This window comes from Haplochromis burtoni, unplaced genomic scaffold (assembly GCF_018398535.1).
Source record: "Haplochromis burtoni strain Fernald_Lab_line unplaced genomic scaffold, NCSU_Asbu1 Contig_42, whole genome shotgun sequence".
Classification (NCBI taxonomy): domain Eukaryota; kingdom Metazoa; phylum Chordata; class Actinopteri; order Cichliformes; family Cichlidae; genus Haplochromis; species Haplochromis burtoni.
This window is the reverse complement of record NW_024582403.1, coordinates 509,786-528,488: the sequence shown is the minus strand read 5'-3', so window position 1 is coordinate 528,488 and position 18,703 is coordinate 509,786. Positions and strand designations below refer to the sequence as shown.

Genomic DNA, 18,703 nt, shown 5'->3' with positions numbered 1-18,703 from the left:
AAAAAAAGGATATTGCAATATCCATTTCTATAACGATGAGCTTTTATTAGGAGATGTCTGAGCAAGGGGTGCTGTATGTTACAGACTGACAGAGATGCTGTTTTCTCGCAGAGGAAACCACAAAGCTCAAAACAGCCTCTAAGAGATCATCAGGGAGTAATGGAGCGTAATAATCAACACCATCCTCATGTGAATGTGTACAAAGGTTCAGGCTTGTGAGAGCAACCCAGAGTGTTGCATGTGTGTTTGAATGTGTATCTGTGCTTAAGGGGTGTGTGTGCTTGGATTTCATTAGTAAAACGACCCTTAATGTGCGCAGAAACAGCACATAAATTACACCAATGATGTCTGAAATTAAGACTAAAGTAAATGTGTGTTTTTAATGTTCTGACTTAATTAGCTCTCGTTCTAACCTTACTCAGTCCTGTAAGGTCTGATGAGTGCTGCTTAGCCGAAACACATAATCGTTTCACTTTAATGTGCCCGAGCCCTTAATAGATCAAAGCAGTGCAATCAGACAAGCTTTGGCTTTTTTTATTTTATTTTTTTTTCGTGGGACCTACAATCCCCCAGTTTCAAAACCACTTTTATAGGGATGCCTTAGGTATGCGCATAGCAGCAAAGCATATATGTTTGTAGACTTTTCTTGTTAATTTACAACACATGAATCTGCGTTATGAAGCACCTGGTTTGATTCTACATCTGAACATCCAACTCTTCAATGTACTTGGAGTGATCTGTGTTTGAACACTGAATCATTCACTGCATTGCCCGTACAGTTTGATGCCTGTAGAAATGTCTTTATCCTGTGTTACAGTGAATGTAAATGAAGTGACAGCATCTAGGGCACTCAGTCATTTCCTGTCAGAAGTAACTGAACATCAAAGCATGCAGGCCTCTTAATCTGATTAAAACCTGACTAGTATGGCCCATACTGATAAACAGAAACTGATGATGCTGACTTTCTATGGGTTTCAAAAAAGACAGCATGCATACATACACCTGCTTTTCCAGAGGCAGAGTAGGGTCCACTCTCTCCCCCACCATTGTGAGGCCTTCGTGGGGCATTCGAAACTTCATTCCCCCTCCCGCCAGCGGACTGGATCTGGGCCCCAGGGGACGCAACCGCTCTGTTGGCGATGAGGAGCGATCCCACTCTGTATTATCAAACTGCACTGTTGGCAGGCGGGGACAGAAAGAGTGAGTCATGTTATTTACACAGCAATATTATCAAAAGGGATTAAGCCTCTCAGCCAGACTAGGGTAAACATCAGACATCGGGCTACTGCAAAGCTGCGCATGCGGCATAGACCTCTCATGGGTGGGTCACACTACAGGACAGCACGTCGGGGTCCAACAGTGACAAAACTATCAGCAGTATTATCACAATTACCACGATCGGTGGGTTTGTAAGATTAGGGGGGCAGCGGGATGCAGGAATTTAGCGTCTTCTCTGCTTCCTTCTCGCACATGTCTTTGTTTGCAGTAGACAATGCAGATTACTCGATACTACTTTGGAGCAAATTACAGAGACTGAAGTGTTATTTACCCCTTTTCTGCCTGAATTTTGTGAAATTGAACTTAGTGAACTTGTAATTAAACATTAAGTGCACCACAGCACTACTAAGTACCCTGACATGAACACAGCCGACATCCTCGTTTATGGGGAGCTTTTCATGCATGGTTGATGCACGAGGGGAATGCGGTAAGAAGGGAGTGCTTACATCCCCCAACACCACATCCAACAGTTACAACAGGCAGGGACAGACGCAGGTGCTGCAGATGCAGGCCGCTGGAGGCTCAGAGGCAGAGCAGATGCAGGACAACAGCTTGGGTCATATAGGTCAGGGCGACTGCATGTTTCAGTGCTTGGGTTGAAGAAGGAAAGTAGGGGAAGGGGGCTGTTGGTGTTCAGGGTGAGAGGTCACCTTGTTCTTTGGTGGGGTGCTCCTCCTCCAGCTGACCCACAGGGGCAGGCCAAGGCAACTCCGCCAACTCCCTCATTTCTAATAAAAGGCGGGAGCAGGGAGGAGGCAAGAGAAAAAGGAGTGAGAAAACAACAGATGGGTTTAAGCAAAGTTAAGCATGAAAAAACAGACAAGTGAGGAAAATGGTGATGATTAAGGAGTGAAAGTGAACTTGGGTGCAAGATTTTAGAGTGAAGAGAAGTGAGAAGTCGACGTGACAAAGAAAAAAGAAAGAAAGAAAAAAGAGGAAGCTGAGAGTAGGAGAGAAGACGTGTCAAATGAGAGATATGTAGTGCCATTCAGCGCAGTTAACTAAACCTAGGCAGAAGGGGAGAAGTGATATACTGTACCTTCTCTCTCCTCTTTCTCCACACACGTGAACAAACATAGCGTAGTGTTTCACAGCCAATATTTAAAGTCATTTATTGTGGAAGAGAAGACTAAAGAAAGCAAAGAAAATGAAACAGAGAGAGCAGGAGATGTCAGGCGTGGGTTATTTATCTCTAAGTTCATTTTAAGAAACTGTCCCTTAGCATTAGATGTAATGAAAACAAGGATTTCATATGCAAGACAACCCACAGCGCAGCGTGACAGAGAAACTGTGACGCGTGGGGACGAAACATGCTCCATTTACCGTCGTACCTACAGCGAAAAAGCTATTGAAGGTGCACTCCGAGGCAGATCTGAAAATAGCTCATTACATACCATGGCAGGCGACCATCTAATGTAACAGTCATTACCGCAGCCTTACACACACAGACACACAAGGAGACACACGTACATTATGCATCTTTCCAGCTTCACACTGTGCATTCAGCTCCTGCTCACCGCAAAAACGGATTACAAAACAAATAAAAGGGAAAGAGGGGTGACATCTTAATGAGCCGACAAATCCAAAGACCCCCTAGGCCCACGACATCAAAGGCCATTTGAATGGGCGTTTGGAAAGAGACCCGGGCTGTACATACATGCCTCTCTCCCTCCCTGGTTAATTATTGAACAGGCAGACATACTCCGCCACTTTCTCTGGCTCTCGGTGAATTATTGATGCATGGCGCAGTACAATGGCCCCATCTGGAGCGGGCCGCACCTCTGCTCAAGCCAGGATTAAAGTGTGGCCTGGCACCCTCAATGGGAGACACGCACGCAAACACAGGTCCACACGCACACATTTAACCCGAAACCCCGAAAACACCGCCACTGCAACACTCTGCTGCCTGTCAGCTCACCTCCACATCACATTTCACACCTCTAATTCTCAAGTAAAACTGAGAGGGATGTGTGGAACGAGAGGAAGGTTTAACATCAGAAGCACACAAAAGCAAGTGAAGGGTAACAAGAAGAAAGAAAGAGAAATTGGAGACAGCTGAGACAATTTATTAGAGATCAAAAATGTGCTCAGCCATCTGAGTTAGAGATAACCTCAGCTAGTGGCGTCTTACAGGAGGAGAAAAGTCCATCAAGCTTCCTCATTTTTACTCCTATTGTTTGTCTGGTATTCTTGAATCTTAGTTGCGCTCGCTCATCAAAAAACTGACTTAAAAATTAAATAATTCTTGAAAGACTGTGAAGTGGTTCAGCTGTTTATCCCGTCTCACATCATTTGTAGATTTTTGCTTTACTTAATAGAAAAACGACTCATCTTTAACTGAATATTTTTAACAACGCACTGGTTTCAAGGTGTTTTACTTAATTTATTTATTGATCGCACAACTTCTATTTAGACAGCTCATGTTACTGCACTAGCCTTGAATATCATCAAGAAGAAGCCTGAGAGTACGAAACCTTCAAAAACTGGCGAAATAATCGTAGTCAGACAAATATGAACTCCAGACAAGTAAGATGCTGGGAAATCTGCAAAAAGTTAGCACTGACTTACTAATATTGGGGGGGCAGGGGGGGGCATTATTTATGTCGGGCGTGAAAAGTACTGGGGGAAAATAAAGCCCTGTTGCTGTGATAGCAAACATGTTCGACTGAATCAGCAGCAACAACAGTCTGAGAACCCTTACTGCTCCTTAAATATCAGGTTACATTCACGTTATTAAATAATAACTGCTCAGAAAGTAACTGAAACTGTCAGACAGAAGACAGATTTTGTGACTGTGTAACTTGTGCTGTGACCTTTGCACACATGCTACAAAGACTACAACAGCCCATCTGTAACAGGGAGGGCTGCACCCGTATATCAAAGGTGGTATTTTGTGGTAGAGCATCAAACACTTCATGAGGACACGATATGAGACTCACTTAATTTATTGAAGGGCTGTAATACAAGAGCTCTGATGGACATCTTAGAAAAAACAGGTTATCTTTGCGATCCAAATGCATTTCTCTTCTGGAAAAGACTGAGCAGAAGCATTACAGCACAAACCACAGAGCTCCTCCATTTAATAACAAAAGACTGAATCCCAAGCACGCACACACACACAGACACACACACACTTATTCAAATTCACACACTCACAGCATGTCACTGATTTACTACCAGGGAACATCTGTTTTCCATTCACTCCTAATGGAACCTGTGGGTCTGTCATCCACAGAAAGTTCATCAATACAAAACAATGAGAATAATGGTTTACAGATAAATGCGCGCCCACATCAATAAACAAAGGCAATCTTTTTCATTTGTAAAGTAAGTAATGTCTATGCAAAAAAGAAAAAAAAAAAAAAAAGACTGGTTTTTTTATCCATTTTTAACCCAGATAATGAAGCAGGTAACAGCCATTTGTGGCCTGCCAAGATCTCCTGTTGCCAAAAATACCTGCTGACAATTACCAGAAATGATCTGAGGGGGAGGGAAATGAGAGTAGGTTTGACTCTGCGTGTTGCACAGAGGACACATCTCCTCATGTGATGGATAAGTAACTTTTCAAGTGCACCAGCTGTTTTCTGTGTCCTCATAATTAAGGGAGAGCAGACAAAGACAATATAACAGCATCATTAGGTCCAGTAATGAAGACAGCTGTTTTTCCAAATACCTCTGGCATCACAGCGTGTCTCTACACACAAAGACCTTCTGCTGGACACAAAGACGCCAGTAAGATTTATAATTATCACCTTATACCAGAAAAATGTATATTCAAACAAGTTCCCTTTCTATAACAACTCCTTACCCATCGTTTCTTTCTTCATTTTACAGACCTACATTATATCCATGTCCCTCTGGATTTATAGTGCTCTCCGTCTTTTTTTTCTCCATGCTGAGCATTCCTCCTTCTTCATCACTACTCCTTCACCCGTTTCCCCCTTTAACTGGGACATTGTCTTTCTTTTCAGGCTACCTTGATCGTCTCTTTTCTTGCCCTACTCTACTTCTGTTATCTCTCGTACAGGCCAGTGAAGAAGAGACACAAAAGAAATGTCTTTTCATTAATGCCAGTCAAGGTTTAGGCTGAAGGAGGGAAAAGGGAAAGACGGAAGGCGGGCAGAGTCTATTGTGTGAGTAAATTGATGAAGAGACTGGTCAGATGCCCCCAGGGCCTGCTTAGAGATACAGAGAGCAGCATCAATCCAGAAATGGAAATCTCATTTGCTGTTTCCTTTTTTCCCCTCACACACACACACACACACACACACAGGTTACTGTATAGACACACACACAAACAAACATGCAGACACACACGCGCATGTTCAGGGTAGCCCTGGGAACCTTGCCTTGTCAGAGTACATGCATCAAGATAAAGCCTATACGCACACCCCATTTGTCATGGTGTCTTTGCAAGCTTTGCACAAAAAAGCATCTACTTTGGTAATCATGAACACTTTAAACCGCCCTTCAGCATCTGGCTTACGGTGCCATTTAGTTAAGAGAAGGATTTGAACTATTCATCTGTATATTTTCTTGGACAACCTGCAAAGCAATTGCCTGCAGATAAAAGGTCATACAGCTGTGATCAAAAGTTTTCATACACATTTACATTTGAAAAACGAGGACTGGATGCACAGGTTTGAGCTAATTCTTTTCCTAATCCACACATGTTCAAAAGTATACATACGGGCTCAAATATACACAAACACAATCACTTAAATCTGTTAACAAGTTATACTGGTTCTACAATGTTTACCTTGACAAGGCCATGGCTTATTAACATCATTAATAACATCATCATTGACTACAACTGGTAGTTTCTCTTAAGCAGGATATGCTTGTGAGGGCTCATTGGATTGGCCAATGCTCAGAACAATGGCAAAGTTCAAGGAACTCAGTGAAGATCTAAGAAGGAAAATTTTAAGATGAGATTTCTAGGATCGGTTAGGATGTTTAGCAACACACCAGAAACCACCAAGGTTCAACCCTGATGAACTGGAAAGTGTTGGAACACCCGCGGTCACTGTCCACACTGACGTCTGTTGCACATCACCATGGACTGAGAAAGTACTGACCAAGAAAAAGGCCCTGCCCTAAGACGGACACCCCCTAGCTTAACTTAAATTTGCAGCTACTCACATATTCAAGCCAAAAGGCTTCTGGAGGAAAGTTTTATGATTAAATGAGAAAAAAAAACAGAGCTATTTGTCTACAATAACAAAATGTTTGCAGTAGTAAAGTAGAAGCTTTCAAACCTAAAAGCACTGTAATAACAATCATGCATGGTGGTGGTACCATCATGTTCTGGGGCTTGGACATAACTGTGTGTTCCAATAGTAAAATGATACCAAACAAACATTTTTTAATGAATAAAGTAGGCTAACATAAACAATCCAGACAGACCTTCCCAAAGCCCCAACCTGAACCCTATTAAAAAATTGTGGATTATTTTTCAAAGCATGGTCCGTACCAGGAAACCAGCCAATTTAAATGAACTCTACCATTTCTGCCAAGAAGAATAGTTAAATATTCAGCTAGAATCACGCACACTGTTATCTTTATCTTTAACCTCCTAGGACCCGGTGTCCAAATATGTGGGCATCACATTTTGGGTTGTCTAGACCAAAATACTAAATTTTGCTCTATAAGGGCCTGATGTCCACTTACGAGGACATTATGCTGCCAATGTTCTATCAAAATTTAAAACGAATGTCCTCACATGTTCATCTCATTTTTCTCAGAAACAAAAATCTGGTAAAAAAGAAAAAAATCTGGTAATTCTTTGTTTTTATATTTATCAGGTCCCAATCAGCCCAAATCGCAAAGACAAATTAAAAATGCATGTCATGAAAGAGTTCAGGTCTTAGGAGGATAAACAACGTTTCATCTCCCACTCCCACTGTTTTAATGTAACTAGTTTCTCAAACTTTACTCAGCATGTGGAGCTAGACATGTTTTCACTTTTTACTGAAGTTAGACAACATGTCCTATCAAGCCATTCTCCGCTAGCACAACCTACTATTTAAATGCATCAGTACTAAGAGCTAAATCCTAGCAGCACCATGCTAACATGCTTACAGAAATAATACTGCTAGAGTAATCCATCGCTGCACATAAAACACAAACCAAAGCATATCAAAATTCTGACCTGATGATGTATGAAAAGTTAACGAATCATCAAAACAGTTTGGGAAATGTGAAAGATAAACCAAAATTCACAGCAATCACCTAGTTATCAAAACATTTGACTGAAAAAACAAAACTGCTAATTGCACAATGGAAATGGAAGAAGAGCCATCAAAAGTCAAACATAAAAGTCACCGGTATGAATCTGCTGCTCTGGTGAGTAATACCTTGCCACAATGCAGGGTTTTTAAACTATGGTGCATTTACCAGTGCTATACTTGCACAGGTTGCAAAATCCCTACTGCAACAGAAGTGGAAATTTCACCTTCTTTTTAGCCTGAAATAAGCTAATTTATGTATATTTAATGCACTGTATTTAAAAAGAAAAATGCACTATAGATTCATAACTATTTCACTTTAATGTATTTTTATGCTGCAAGACTTATTCTGAAGCTAGACCCAAATAAGCCCTGAATTCACCACCACCTTGCTTTTAGGATGCAAAATATTCATAATGAGCAGCTTCTGTGTATGGGGAGGTGCAGTCCTTTGGTGGTGCCTAATGAGCAGCTGCACAGGAACAAGTGGAGGATAAGTGCTTTGCTCAATGGCACCATAATAGTAATCACTAGGGGTGGCAATGTTATTCATTCAGCTTCCCTTTTCCAGATTTCCAGCTGATTTGTGCCTCTCTCATCATGTGCCCACTCTTTCAGACTTCACACAGCCATCACTGGCATCACATGGCTCAAAGCTATTGTCGTGGACTATAAAATACAAAAACATGAAATACCTTATACGCCCACTCATCTGTTCATTAAGTGTGGCCATCGGAGAACTAATAAGACTGTGCCTTTCATTAGCTCACTAATAATGCTGAATGGCTGCAAGGCCAATCTCTCACTGCTGGACCGTCTATTAACTTCCAGGAATTAATGACTGCTGTAATTTGAGCTGGATGGTAGTAACTAGTGACAGCTTTCTAACGCTGCAATTAAAACCCGCTGGGCTGAGAGAGGCCCGTCATGTCCGACTCCTCGGGCACTGACAGGCTCAACCTCACAGCACTGGCTGATATGGACCTGGCAACCAACAGAAAATAAGTACAATGCTTTGGAGGCAAGCTTATTTCTGATAATATATGAAATACAGCTACAGCGTTCAATATTCATCCATGTGATTACATGTAACCACGGATAAGCTGTGAAAATCACAATCAGAGAAGCTTTCGCATGAATGCAGTGCAGACAGATCCACACACAATATGCAACAGCAATCCTCCCAACTCCCCCACAGCCACACACTCATCTGTGCCAACAGCACGCAACACCCTTGAATTAGGTGCATGGTGATAATCAGAGCTGGGAAACCTAGTAGAAACTCTATTTTGTGTGTGTGTGTGTGTATTTGTGCATGTGAGTGGGTGATGATGTAGGGATGCTGGCAGATAGCATCCCCCTCCCCGCTGCCCCCTTCAGCAGGTTATCTGAGTGAGTATGTCACATCCGCAGGGACGAAGGGCTGAGGGGACAGCCCTGTCACGGCTGCTGTGTATGTGTGAGCCTGCGTTAGTGGATGACTGATTGCACCCCGCTACAATGGCCCTGACTCTCCTTCCTCCACACCTCGCCATAGCTCCCGACCATTAATACCCCTCACCGCCCCTCCCCGCAGAGGCACTGGGACTCCAAAAAACATCCAGTGAGCTGCCACCAAACATACCATAACCTTGGATGTCCCTTTCTATTACGCTCCAGCTAGCATTCTCTCCGTTTTCATCTCTCTTTGGATTTTTCTTACTCTCTTACCTAGTTCTCGTGTCATTTTTTCCCCTTCTTTACATCCCTCTATTTCTCTGACCTCCCCATCTCTCCCCATCCTTGCAAGTGGGCCATGCCTAGCAACGCTGAGAGGGCCTGGGAATATGGATTAAAGTGAGAATGGAAAATACTGTTTGTGTGTTTACACTTCAGTGCTTTGGTGTGCTCAGACAGACAGCACGCCAGCTCAGAGTGCTGACTCCAAATGGAAAAAACAAGGGGTCAGACGACTCGAGCTGCACAAGCGTTTTCCTCCACTGCGTTCTCTAATGGTGCTGTAAGCGCTCCTCTGCAGGAGTGCACGGTGTATGTGGCAACAGGAAGAAAAGCTGAAGAGGAAGTAAATGACAGATAAAGCAGGAATAAATGCTAAGTAGGTGAAAGGTGATATTAGCTTTTAAATGAACTGCCATGCACCTCTTTGAAATCACTCTCAAATAGGTTACCGTGTCTCTTCACTGCTCCTCTGCGTAGTGCGATTTGGGCATGAACACAGTGTGCATGGATATGATTCTGAAAGTGTGTATGTGTCTGACAATGGTGTACTGACCATGACTCTCCTATTAGCACTAGATCAGTCACGCACATGTAGGCATGTAATTAACTGAGAAGAGGGGGATGGGGTGGTGGGCATACACACCAGGGAAAGAGAAGGGAGGAGAGTGGTATTGGAGGGGAGTGAGGACAAGGCAAGTTGATTTATTATCCCATCACCTTGACCTTGGTGACTTGGAGATGCAGCTCAATTAGACTGGCTTGGCCTGGCAATGCCTTGCACTGATCCACTCCTAAATCATCTATCAGTCCTACTGTGTTTCTCTTTACCCCTCGGTCTCTTTCATTCCCAGCTCATTCTTTCCCTCCAACTTGACTCCTTATATGGAACATAACGAGATGTGAGACATGAACTACACAGCTTTAACAAATAGGAAAAAATGACACGCTATGTCAATTTTTAAAGACATACTGTAGCTAATATGACAATGTTGATCTTTATCCGTCTCTTCTTGACAACTATTCCTTTTCCCCCCATACGGACACAGAAGAAACCATTATTGGTTTTAATGATCACTTCATAGATTAAGTCCACGGTCAGCCACATGTGTGACAGCAAGAAATCAATATTCACCAGAAAGCATTTAAACATTAAAAGAGAGGCTTTTCGTCATTTGAAATGAGAGTGAAAGTCAGAGCCCTCGCTATTTCCTGGGAAAAAGGGTTGGAGATGTAATGACTGGGTGGGGTTGAGGGGGTGTAATAACTATATTAAAGGTCAAGAGAGTTAGACGATTATTTCGCCATGTAGTATCAGCAGTAGGGGTTGTCTGTGTGCTCCTAGGAGTGCTCTGACCTTTAAAAACAGAACATTTTAATCCTGATTTTAACCATCTTGACATATTCTACAGAATTTTTTTTAAAAAGCTAAAACTAAATTTGAAAAACTAAACATTCCTCATGGATCAGACTAACATCACACCATCTGGTTTCAAGAACTCTCTGATAGGCATTCACAGGTTTACTCCGAGGTACTTTTAACAGAATAGAGAACTGCCAATATGTGGGCACTTTTCTTTGCAAATAACCTGTTATTATGTGAGACTGCATTGACTAAAGCAGTTTCACACATTCACTGCAACCCCAAACCTTTCTATATATATTACCTGATGGAGTGCCGACGAGAATGCAAATGTTCAAATGCCCCCGTGTGAGAATAACACGTGTAATTGTCCAGTAAAATTATAGTGAGTGAGTGGGCATCATGCGTCCTGCATGCTCTATCCAGGCAACACCCTCATTTAAATTAAACAGGACATTATCAGCAGTGAGCAGCGCCGCTGAAGTGAATCATGTCCTGTTTTGTGTGACATGAAAAAGGAAAACTTTCATCTGTTTCTCTTAACACTGACTGAAGGGAAATGGTGTAATTCACCGCTTCTTCTACCTAATTAGGCAGTATAACTATAAAACAAAGCGCAGTTCAGAGTCTCCATTGCTTACATTTTGTGGGAAATGCATTAAATAACCTATAATCTGGAAAATATTGACAAAGGTTTAAAAAAGCACTACAGTTAGTTTTCTAACTACCTGCAAAAGCTTTAGAGATGTTGTCCTTTTTCCATTCCCAGGGTTGGTCATATTCATCAGCCGGTCTCTCGTCATCTTGCGGCAGCCTGCTGCTCTCCTTGCCCTCTTCTTGAGCTTCTCCATACACCAAACCCAGACACTGGCCTCGGATGTCTTCATAGGGGGTGTCATAGAGCTGCAGCCCTCCACGCGCCTGTCCTCCTCCTGGGTTACGCTGCAGCTCTGTCACGTCAGATCCAAAAGAACACAAGTTCATACATCGCCACGAACATATACATGCAAAAATATGTCTGTTGCATCGCGTTTAACCAGTCTGAAAGAAAACAGATAACATTACAAAATGTTATCTGACACAGATGACGTTCCCCTATGCTAATATTATTCCGAGCTAAAAAATTGAAACGAAGCCTGTTGAGCTCTGCCTCGACTAGAATTAGGAGAAAGAGACAAATTATGTTTGCACAGCTTGCTGTGAGCTCAGAATCTCATATGGGGGGGCTTAATGATGCCTTGGGGTAGATGCTGAGCAGCAACACAGTAGACAGCCCACCACCCCTCCTCTTGTCCAACCTGAATCCCAGCAGCAATCTTGCACAGCTCAACACAGCATCCGCAATTCCCTGTTAACATTTTCATTACCTTCTCTGCGGGTTTTCAACCAACAAATGCTACTTGGCACCTGCAACTGTTATGTGGAGTCAAACGTGGCCATGAGATAAAAGGCTTTAAGGTTATTGATGCAACCAAGAGGTGAAAATCTGATTTCCAAATGCATCAGTGAGAGCCTCTATGCTGCAGCAATACCAATCAGCAATGGCTTTTTATATGTAGACCTCAGAAATGTGCCCGCTTTAAAAAAAAACAAAGTAGTGTTAGTAGTGAAAATGAGAGGAAAAAATAGAAGAGCAGACATTTCTGTGCACACATCTGGTTGTTTTGTAAGGAAGAGTAGATGGAAAGGTTTGCTTTCGAAAGGCAGAGAAAAACTTTAACCTTCACACAGCAAGATACAGTTATTGGGCGGTCTTGTAATCACCATGGTGACCAAGTGGTGGGCCCCTCGGGAAAGACCCAGAGGTAATGGAGATGAGGGTGGAGGGCAAATCGTGAAAGAGAAGGAGCAAGGCAGAGAAGCGAGGGAAAGAGGAGGAGAGGATGTGGTGGAGCCGTAGGAAAAGGAAGGGGAAAGGGAAGCAATGAGGAAACAAGAGGAGGACGCGAGAGAAAGGCAAGGAAGGGCGGAGGGAGGATTGGGGTCTGTCAGTGTTTGATGTTAAGTCATTGAGACAGAAGCACAGCGGGGCTGTATGCTGCTCTACCTGCGCTGGGAACCCGTGGTGCCGTGGCAGCCTGGAGATGGAAAAGATGAAGGTCGGGAGATAAAAACCGACATGAAGGAAATAAAATGATAAATTCACAGAAAACACGATGGAGAAAAACACAAGCAGGGGGTGGGGGTGGGGTGGCGGGAGTAAGAAAACAGCAATTTGACAGAGTGACAGACACTGGAGATAGAAGGGAATGACGACAGGAAGTCTGCTGAGTGTTTAGGCATGCAGACGCGTTGGGAGACCAATCTTTTATCCCCACGAGCACAATTTAAGAATCACGACGGAGCTGCTTAAGAAGAGTAAGCATTAAAGATCTTTACTACTAAAAAGTACCGTTTTCAGGACAGTCTTTGTGTGAGATCATTAAAATTCTGATTGCGCACCTGATTTTGCTGCTTTGCTGTTCTTTAGCGGGAAACAGCAGATTTAGACAGACAGAGGGACAGACAAAAGCAGGCAGACAGACAGCCCAGGAGTGACAGACTCAATGCAATTTCAGTGAAAGAAATTTTACAATGGCCTCCCAAATGCTGCGCCATCACCACTGCACATCTAATCTCTCCAATAGCTCCATCCAGCTGAACCACAAAACAATTTCTCCAGCATTTCTTGGTTTAGGCGAAGGAAGGGATGCACCATGCACTTATCCATGATATTATGAATTTCACGTGACGACTAAAAGGGCAACACAAGTGACGGCGGAGAAAGGACAGGGCACAAAATTCGGTAACGGACAGATTAGAGTGACAGCCAATGACTCCCCTCAGGGCCGGGGAGAGCCCTTGAGATGAAGTGAGATAGAGAAATGGAGAGAGAGGAGGGGGCAGGCTTTCACACTAAATGATTGGGACAGACGAGGGAGAGAGAGGGGCTAAAGGGGCAGACAGAGATGTTATAGAAGGAGAGACAAATGGAAAACGATAGATGTGAGCTAGACGATGTGGGAGAAAATAATCACAGAGGTGGGGAGGGGTTCAAGACTGTATCGTGGCTAGACTCTTTAAAGGGACTTTTCGTGAGGCTGAGAACTGACACAGCTGGCTGCTAAAATACTCTGGGATGGTCTGTTACAAGGCTCAAGGTGGTGAATACTCTGCTAATAAATGTAGCAATTAAATAACATATTATACGATATTTATACTGAACTATAGAGAAAAGGATTGTCATATCGGTCTTCTGGTTTTGTTCAGTAAAGGGAGAGCTGACAAATTACATATCGGTGATTTTGTTACTTGCATTTAATCACTTACATGTAAGAGCTGCGTATATTAAGAATGACAATTTTACTTTTATAGCAACTTTAAAACCAGTGTTTGCAAAGTGCAGCAATTTGAACGAGAAAGAGTAACAAAAATGAGAGAAAATTTAAAAAAGGGAAAGTTAAAGCAACATTATGTTATAGAAACAATCATGCAAGAAAAAAACTTCACAAGTCTATAAAAATGTGCTTCAGGAAGTAAAACGGCACTTATTCCACAAGCTTTATACTTTGGGCGCCTCCAAGCTGGAGGGCACAGTCTTGACTATGAATGACCCGAGGGCTGAGAAGCAGCTCGATGGAGGTAATGGTTTGGCTGTGTAGCTTGGAAACAGACCAAGAAATACTTTGAAAATCTTTCTAATCAGGATGTTTAGTAAGCCACAGATGAACCCAGCATCCCTGTACAACAGACAGTTACAGTGGTTCACTGGTTCAGTTATATTTGTATTTTTCATAGCAGGTTTCTGCGTTCTGGACGAGGTTTCTGGCACCAAAGTGCAAAACAACAAAGCTTTATTCAAGCAGCCATCACTCACATGAACGAGTCATCCTACAGGCTGTCCTACATGACGTTGTGCAAATTTGGTATTATTATTTATTTCTTCAGTATTTTGTATTATGTCTGTACTTGTACTCAAAGTGTGCATGTGAAGATGGATGACGTACTACTGCAGACCAAATCTACCTCTGGGTACAAATAAAGTAACCTGAACCTAAAATGTACAAGGAGCTAATGAAGAGAAGATACCATTAAGGTGACGTAATGCCATCTGCTAAAATCAGTAACACATCCAGCTGTTGTATTCTGAAGCTGCAGGAAAGAGGGTGACATTTAGATGAAAAAGGCCAAGGATGAGAAATAAAATTAAAACCTGTGGCAAAACTGGGACTGGTTAGATTAGGGTGTTAAGGGCCCCCTGACCTGTTATGACCCTTTGGGCCTCATAGGGCTCCATATAGCCGTTGTTTTCACAGGGAACAGGTCGAAGATCTGGGTCTGGTCGGTGGTTCAGTCGAGCATCAAATGGGTCCGAATAATCTGTGTCTCCAGCCATCGGAGCGGACGGCACCACCTAAAGGACAAAACAAACTTCCTCATGAAAGAGAAGATTTACACAACTTTAACTTGACCCTCTGGAAAGAAAATGCTGACTCAGTATAATGAGTCACATTTTCAAAAGGAGCTAGAATTCCAGCGACAGGCTATAATTAGTTGGACTTTTATCCATCATTTCTGGAGTTGCACATCAAACGAGCCAATCCTAGAAAACAAGTGTTTTTTGGATAATTGGGAATCACAGTCTCCATGTTAATGCCAAAAAAGTAAGGAGTGCTGCACAGAAAGATCCCCACTCAATGGCATGCTAAATAGGTGTTTGCTCACAAACAAATACACATGTACGGCATTACCGTGTATACTATATTTAGCAGCTAATCAAGGCAGTTAACTCTTGAATCCCTTGAAGGAAACATACTGCATCTTTCTTGTCACATTAAATGAATAAACAACACAGTGAGAAATCATCCTATCTTAGCACGACCCAGTTTTTGGCTGAAGGTAGAGAAGAGGAGATTAAAGAGGGAAATGTCCAGTTGGTGGCATTTGTTCTTTCTTACAAGCACAGGAGGAAAACAGTTGTAATCTGGCACAGTGACAGCTACATAGGAAAGCATATGGTCGCACATGCATCTACAAACCCATGCGCACGCACAATGTTCTTTGTCTGTCACTCTCTGACAAAGGAAATCACTGTAGCGAGACTTGCTGGCCAATTTCAAGATAAACACATACACGCCCTGGTAAAATTACATCCTAATCCCATGTTGATTCTGTAACAGGTTATCTATCAATGCACAGGAATCTGCAATGTTAATTAGAGTGCGGATGTTCCCACAGACCATGGGAAATTAATGAGGACAGAAGAAGAGTGGGGCAGAGAGGGGAGCTATTGACTTCAGTTAAGACTGCTACTTCAACCCACTTCAGGACATTTGCACTTGTAGCATTTTCCATGAGTGGAGTCATAGATTTAACTGCAGTGATGAAAAGCCGGAAATATTCCATAACTTATTCAACATATGTTGCCGAGTTGATGTGTACACCATACTGCTGTAAGATTTTTATTTTTTTTCTTCAGTCGTTCTGTTAACATCTGCCTTTTTTTTGTAATTCTCAGTAGCTTTTCTACAGCACAATATGCAGCGCAAGAGAGCAATACAGTCCTGATGACCCAAACAGCGCCAAAGAATAAATTTCAGCTCCCTTTGGCCCTTGACATATCACCATACAGTATATGGTTCCTAACATCTGCTCATGTGGAGGTCTCTCTCAGCTTGCAAAACCAAACCACATCTATTATTTATAGGACATAAACTCAGGGGACTGTGACCCTCTCTGATTCAATGGTCCGCTCAAGCCATCAATAATTCTTTCTTCAATCTAAGGTAGTAAGATTATGTGTTGCATAGGACATGTCATGATTTATGTAAACAACGCATATTTCATACACAAATTAAAGTCACTTGCTTATGGAGTCTGATCAATAAAACTGTCACAATGATGAAAATAGGATGAGAGAAATGGGAGAGTTTCTTTCCTTCGCTAGCCTTCCGGTCATCCCTCTAGTTCTCAAGAGATGGGCCACATAAAAAGCTTGTCATCGCCTACATTTTTCCTTATATAGGTACAAAGAGAAACTCACGGGCTCTTGCTGATCCTCTAAAGAGATGGTGCTAAGTAGGATCTTGGTGCGTCCCAGTTCCTGTGAGTCCACTTTGATCAGTCTGTGTTTAGGAGACTTCACGTCCACACTGGATGACTTCATGGGAGACCCATAGACGGGTGTTGCAGGTTCAGAAGTTCCAGACTCCCCCCTGGATCTATTTTCTGAGTCCTCATAGGGATCTTCAAAATCGAGGTCTCTCTGGAGCCGATAGGCTTTGAGGATCTCGCTCTCTGTGTAGTCTGGTGTTGGAGGCTGTGGAGGCACCTTCTTGCCAAAGCTCAGATAGTCTTTTAACCACTTGGCCATTTCCACTCCAAATATGCCAGTGTGTGGTGAAGGGAGAGCAGGAGGCTGGAGGAGATAGACATGGACAGATAAAGGGTTATTGCTTTACCTTTTTTTCTTGTAAGGCTTTGTGAGCTATGTGCTGGATTTGCTTTGTGAGATTTTGCGCTTTTCTAAATGTGACAGGTCAATGATTAAAAATTAAATCTTTCAATTATAAAAAAAAAAAACCCCGCGACGATAATAATCCACAGGTCCTGCTTCACTAACAATATTTGTGTAGGATTATCTCCCCCTGATCACAGAGCCACGATTTCGGTGCTTTTACATGCATTCGTGTGACATTAAACTACACCGACAGCTGGGCTTTACGCACTCCTTTTGTTTTACGCAGGGAGCAATAACGTCTGGCATCTGGACTTTGCCCAAGGCTGCAATTACATTTCACACCCCAGCAATAAAAGGCGACTCTAACGCGGTGATACAAAAGTAAAAGCAAAGTGTGGAAGAGAATATTAGAAATAGACGAGGAGTTAAATAAATATAAGTTGTTTTAAATTCTAACGATTTCACTTTTTGGAATTTGAGGAACACAAAATAATAAGTTCAGTTTTGACCCAGTCTTATTTCAGAAAGCCGAAGATAAGCGGATTTCCCTAAACTTCCCCTCAAAAGCAATGACCAAAACACTGAATTTAAACGCCAGAGCGAGCGCTGCGCTCCGAAAGCACATTCACTCACCCAGCCAATTCAGTCCTTCAGCCACTTTGGATGCTTAATTCCGCGTTTTTCCATCTCGATGACAACAAAACGACACCGACAAGTGTCAAAACCTTCTACTTCCACTTTTTATTCCACAAAAGCACAAGAAAGAACGAAAGAAACCAAAACAAACAGTATCCTTTCTAACACAAGAGCCCTGAAATCCAGCAGAGTTCCTCCAACGACTGGCGGAAAATGCGTGAGTGACGAGAACGACTACAGCTCCGAGAGAAACTCAACCGAGCGATTAAAGGGGAGGTGCTTCATTCCCTGTGGAATATGAATATCATCCTACTCCCTTTCGCAGTCAGCCGACCGTTCATTCATTGAAATATCTGCACATCGCACATGCTTCAACAATAGCTGCATCCTCTTAAAGCGGTGCACGAGGAGCACAAATCAAAAACTGAATCCAGGAGCTGAAATAAAGAAAAAACAAAAAACACCTCGCACGAATGTCATCCAAACTTGTGCATTATTTATTCGCATGACATCATTGGACAATTTTAATGTTTCAGCGTCAGTCTAGGTAAGTTAAATGATTTTGCCTTTAACAACTGGGAACTTCAAACGCACTAATAGTACTGAAAATGTCATCTGCTTCCCACGCAGTTGACAACATGATCAGGGTTGTAGGGACCAAACAAAAGAAAGCCCTACCACACAAACAAGATGCCAAAAGGCATCAAGTCCCATCCACTCTGAGGAAAAACTTAAGGATGTTTGTGTTTCATCTTCTCTTTTCAATCCTTACTGACCTCTCTGAATGTGTTTCATCCTCTCACAAACGTCACATCATCCACTGCACAGGCAGGAAAATTGGATTGTGTGCAACAGCGGTTAAGGACCATCTAAGTCTGTTAAAAGACCGTAAATGCCTCTTTCTTTATGAGCTCACTTTCTCCCAGGGGTGAGAGAGAAAGGATGAGGTCAGCAAGCTAGAATCCACCCCCACCACACTATCAGCACAGCCATCAACATTATCCCATCTAGCTTTTTACATCTCCGCCTTTGTGCCTACTGAGT

At 42.6% G+C, this 18,703-nt stretch overlaps 1 protein-coding gene across 4 annotated transcripts in view; it reads right to left on the bottom strand.

Moving 5' to 3' along the window:
- Positions 1 to 18,703, bottom strand: part of shdb (Src homology 2 domain containing transforming protein D, b) — a 24,912-nt gene that overhangs the window by 4,372 nt on the left and 1,837 nt on the right. For 2 of the 4 annotated variants that reach the window (XM_014333150.2, XM_005920835.3), the window contains exons 2-6: positions 16,607 to 16,981; positions 14,827 to 14,977; positions 11,313 to 11,534; positions 1,929 to 2,006; positions 1,001 to 1,175 (exon numbers count right to left, since the gene is read on the bottom strand). In XM_014333150.2, coding sequence (XP_014188636.1) covers positions 1,001 to 1,175; positions 1,929 to 2,006; positions 11,313 to 11,534; positions 14,827 to 14,977; positions 16,607 to 16,936 — 956 coding nt within the window. In that variant the 5' untranslated portion in view covers positions 16,937 to 16,981. Of the gene's footprint in view, positions 1 to 1,000; positions 1,176 to 1,928; positions 2,007 to 11,312; positions 11,535 to 14,826; positions 14,978 to 16,606; positions 16,982 to 17,656; positions 17,924 to 18,703 lie in introns of those variants that run through there. The other 2 variants (XM_014333149.2, XM_005920834.3) reach the window with 2 other exon arrangements.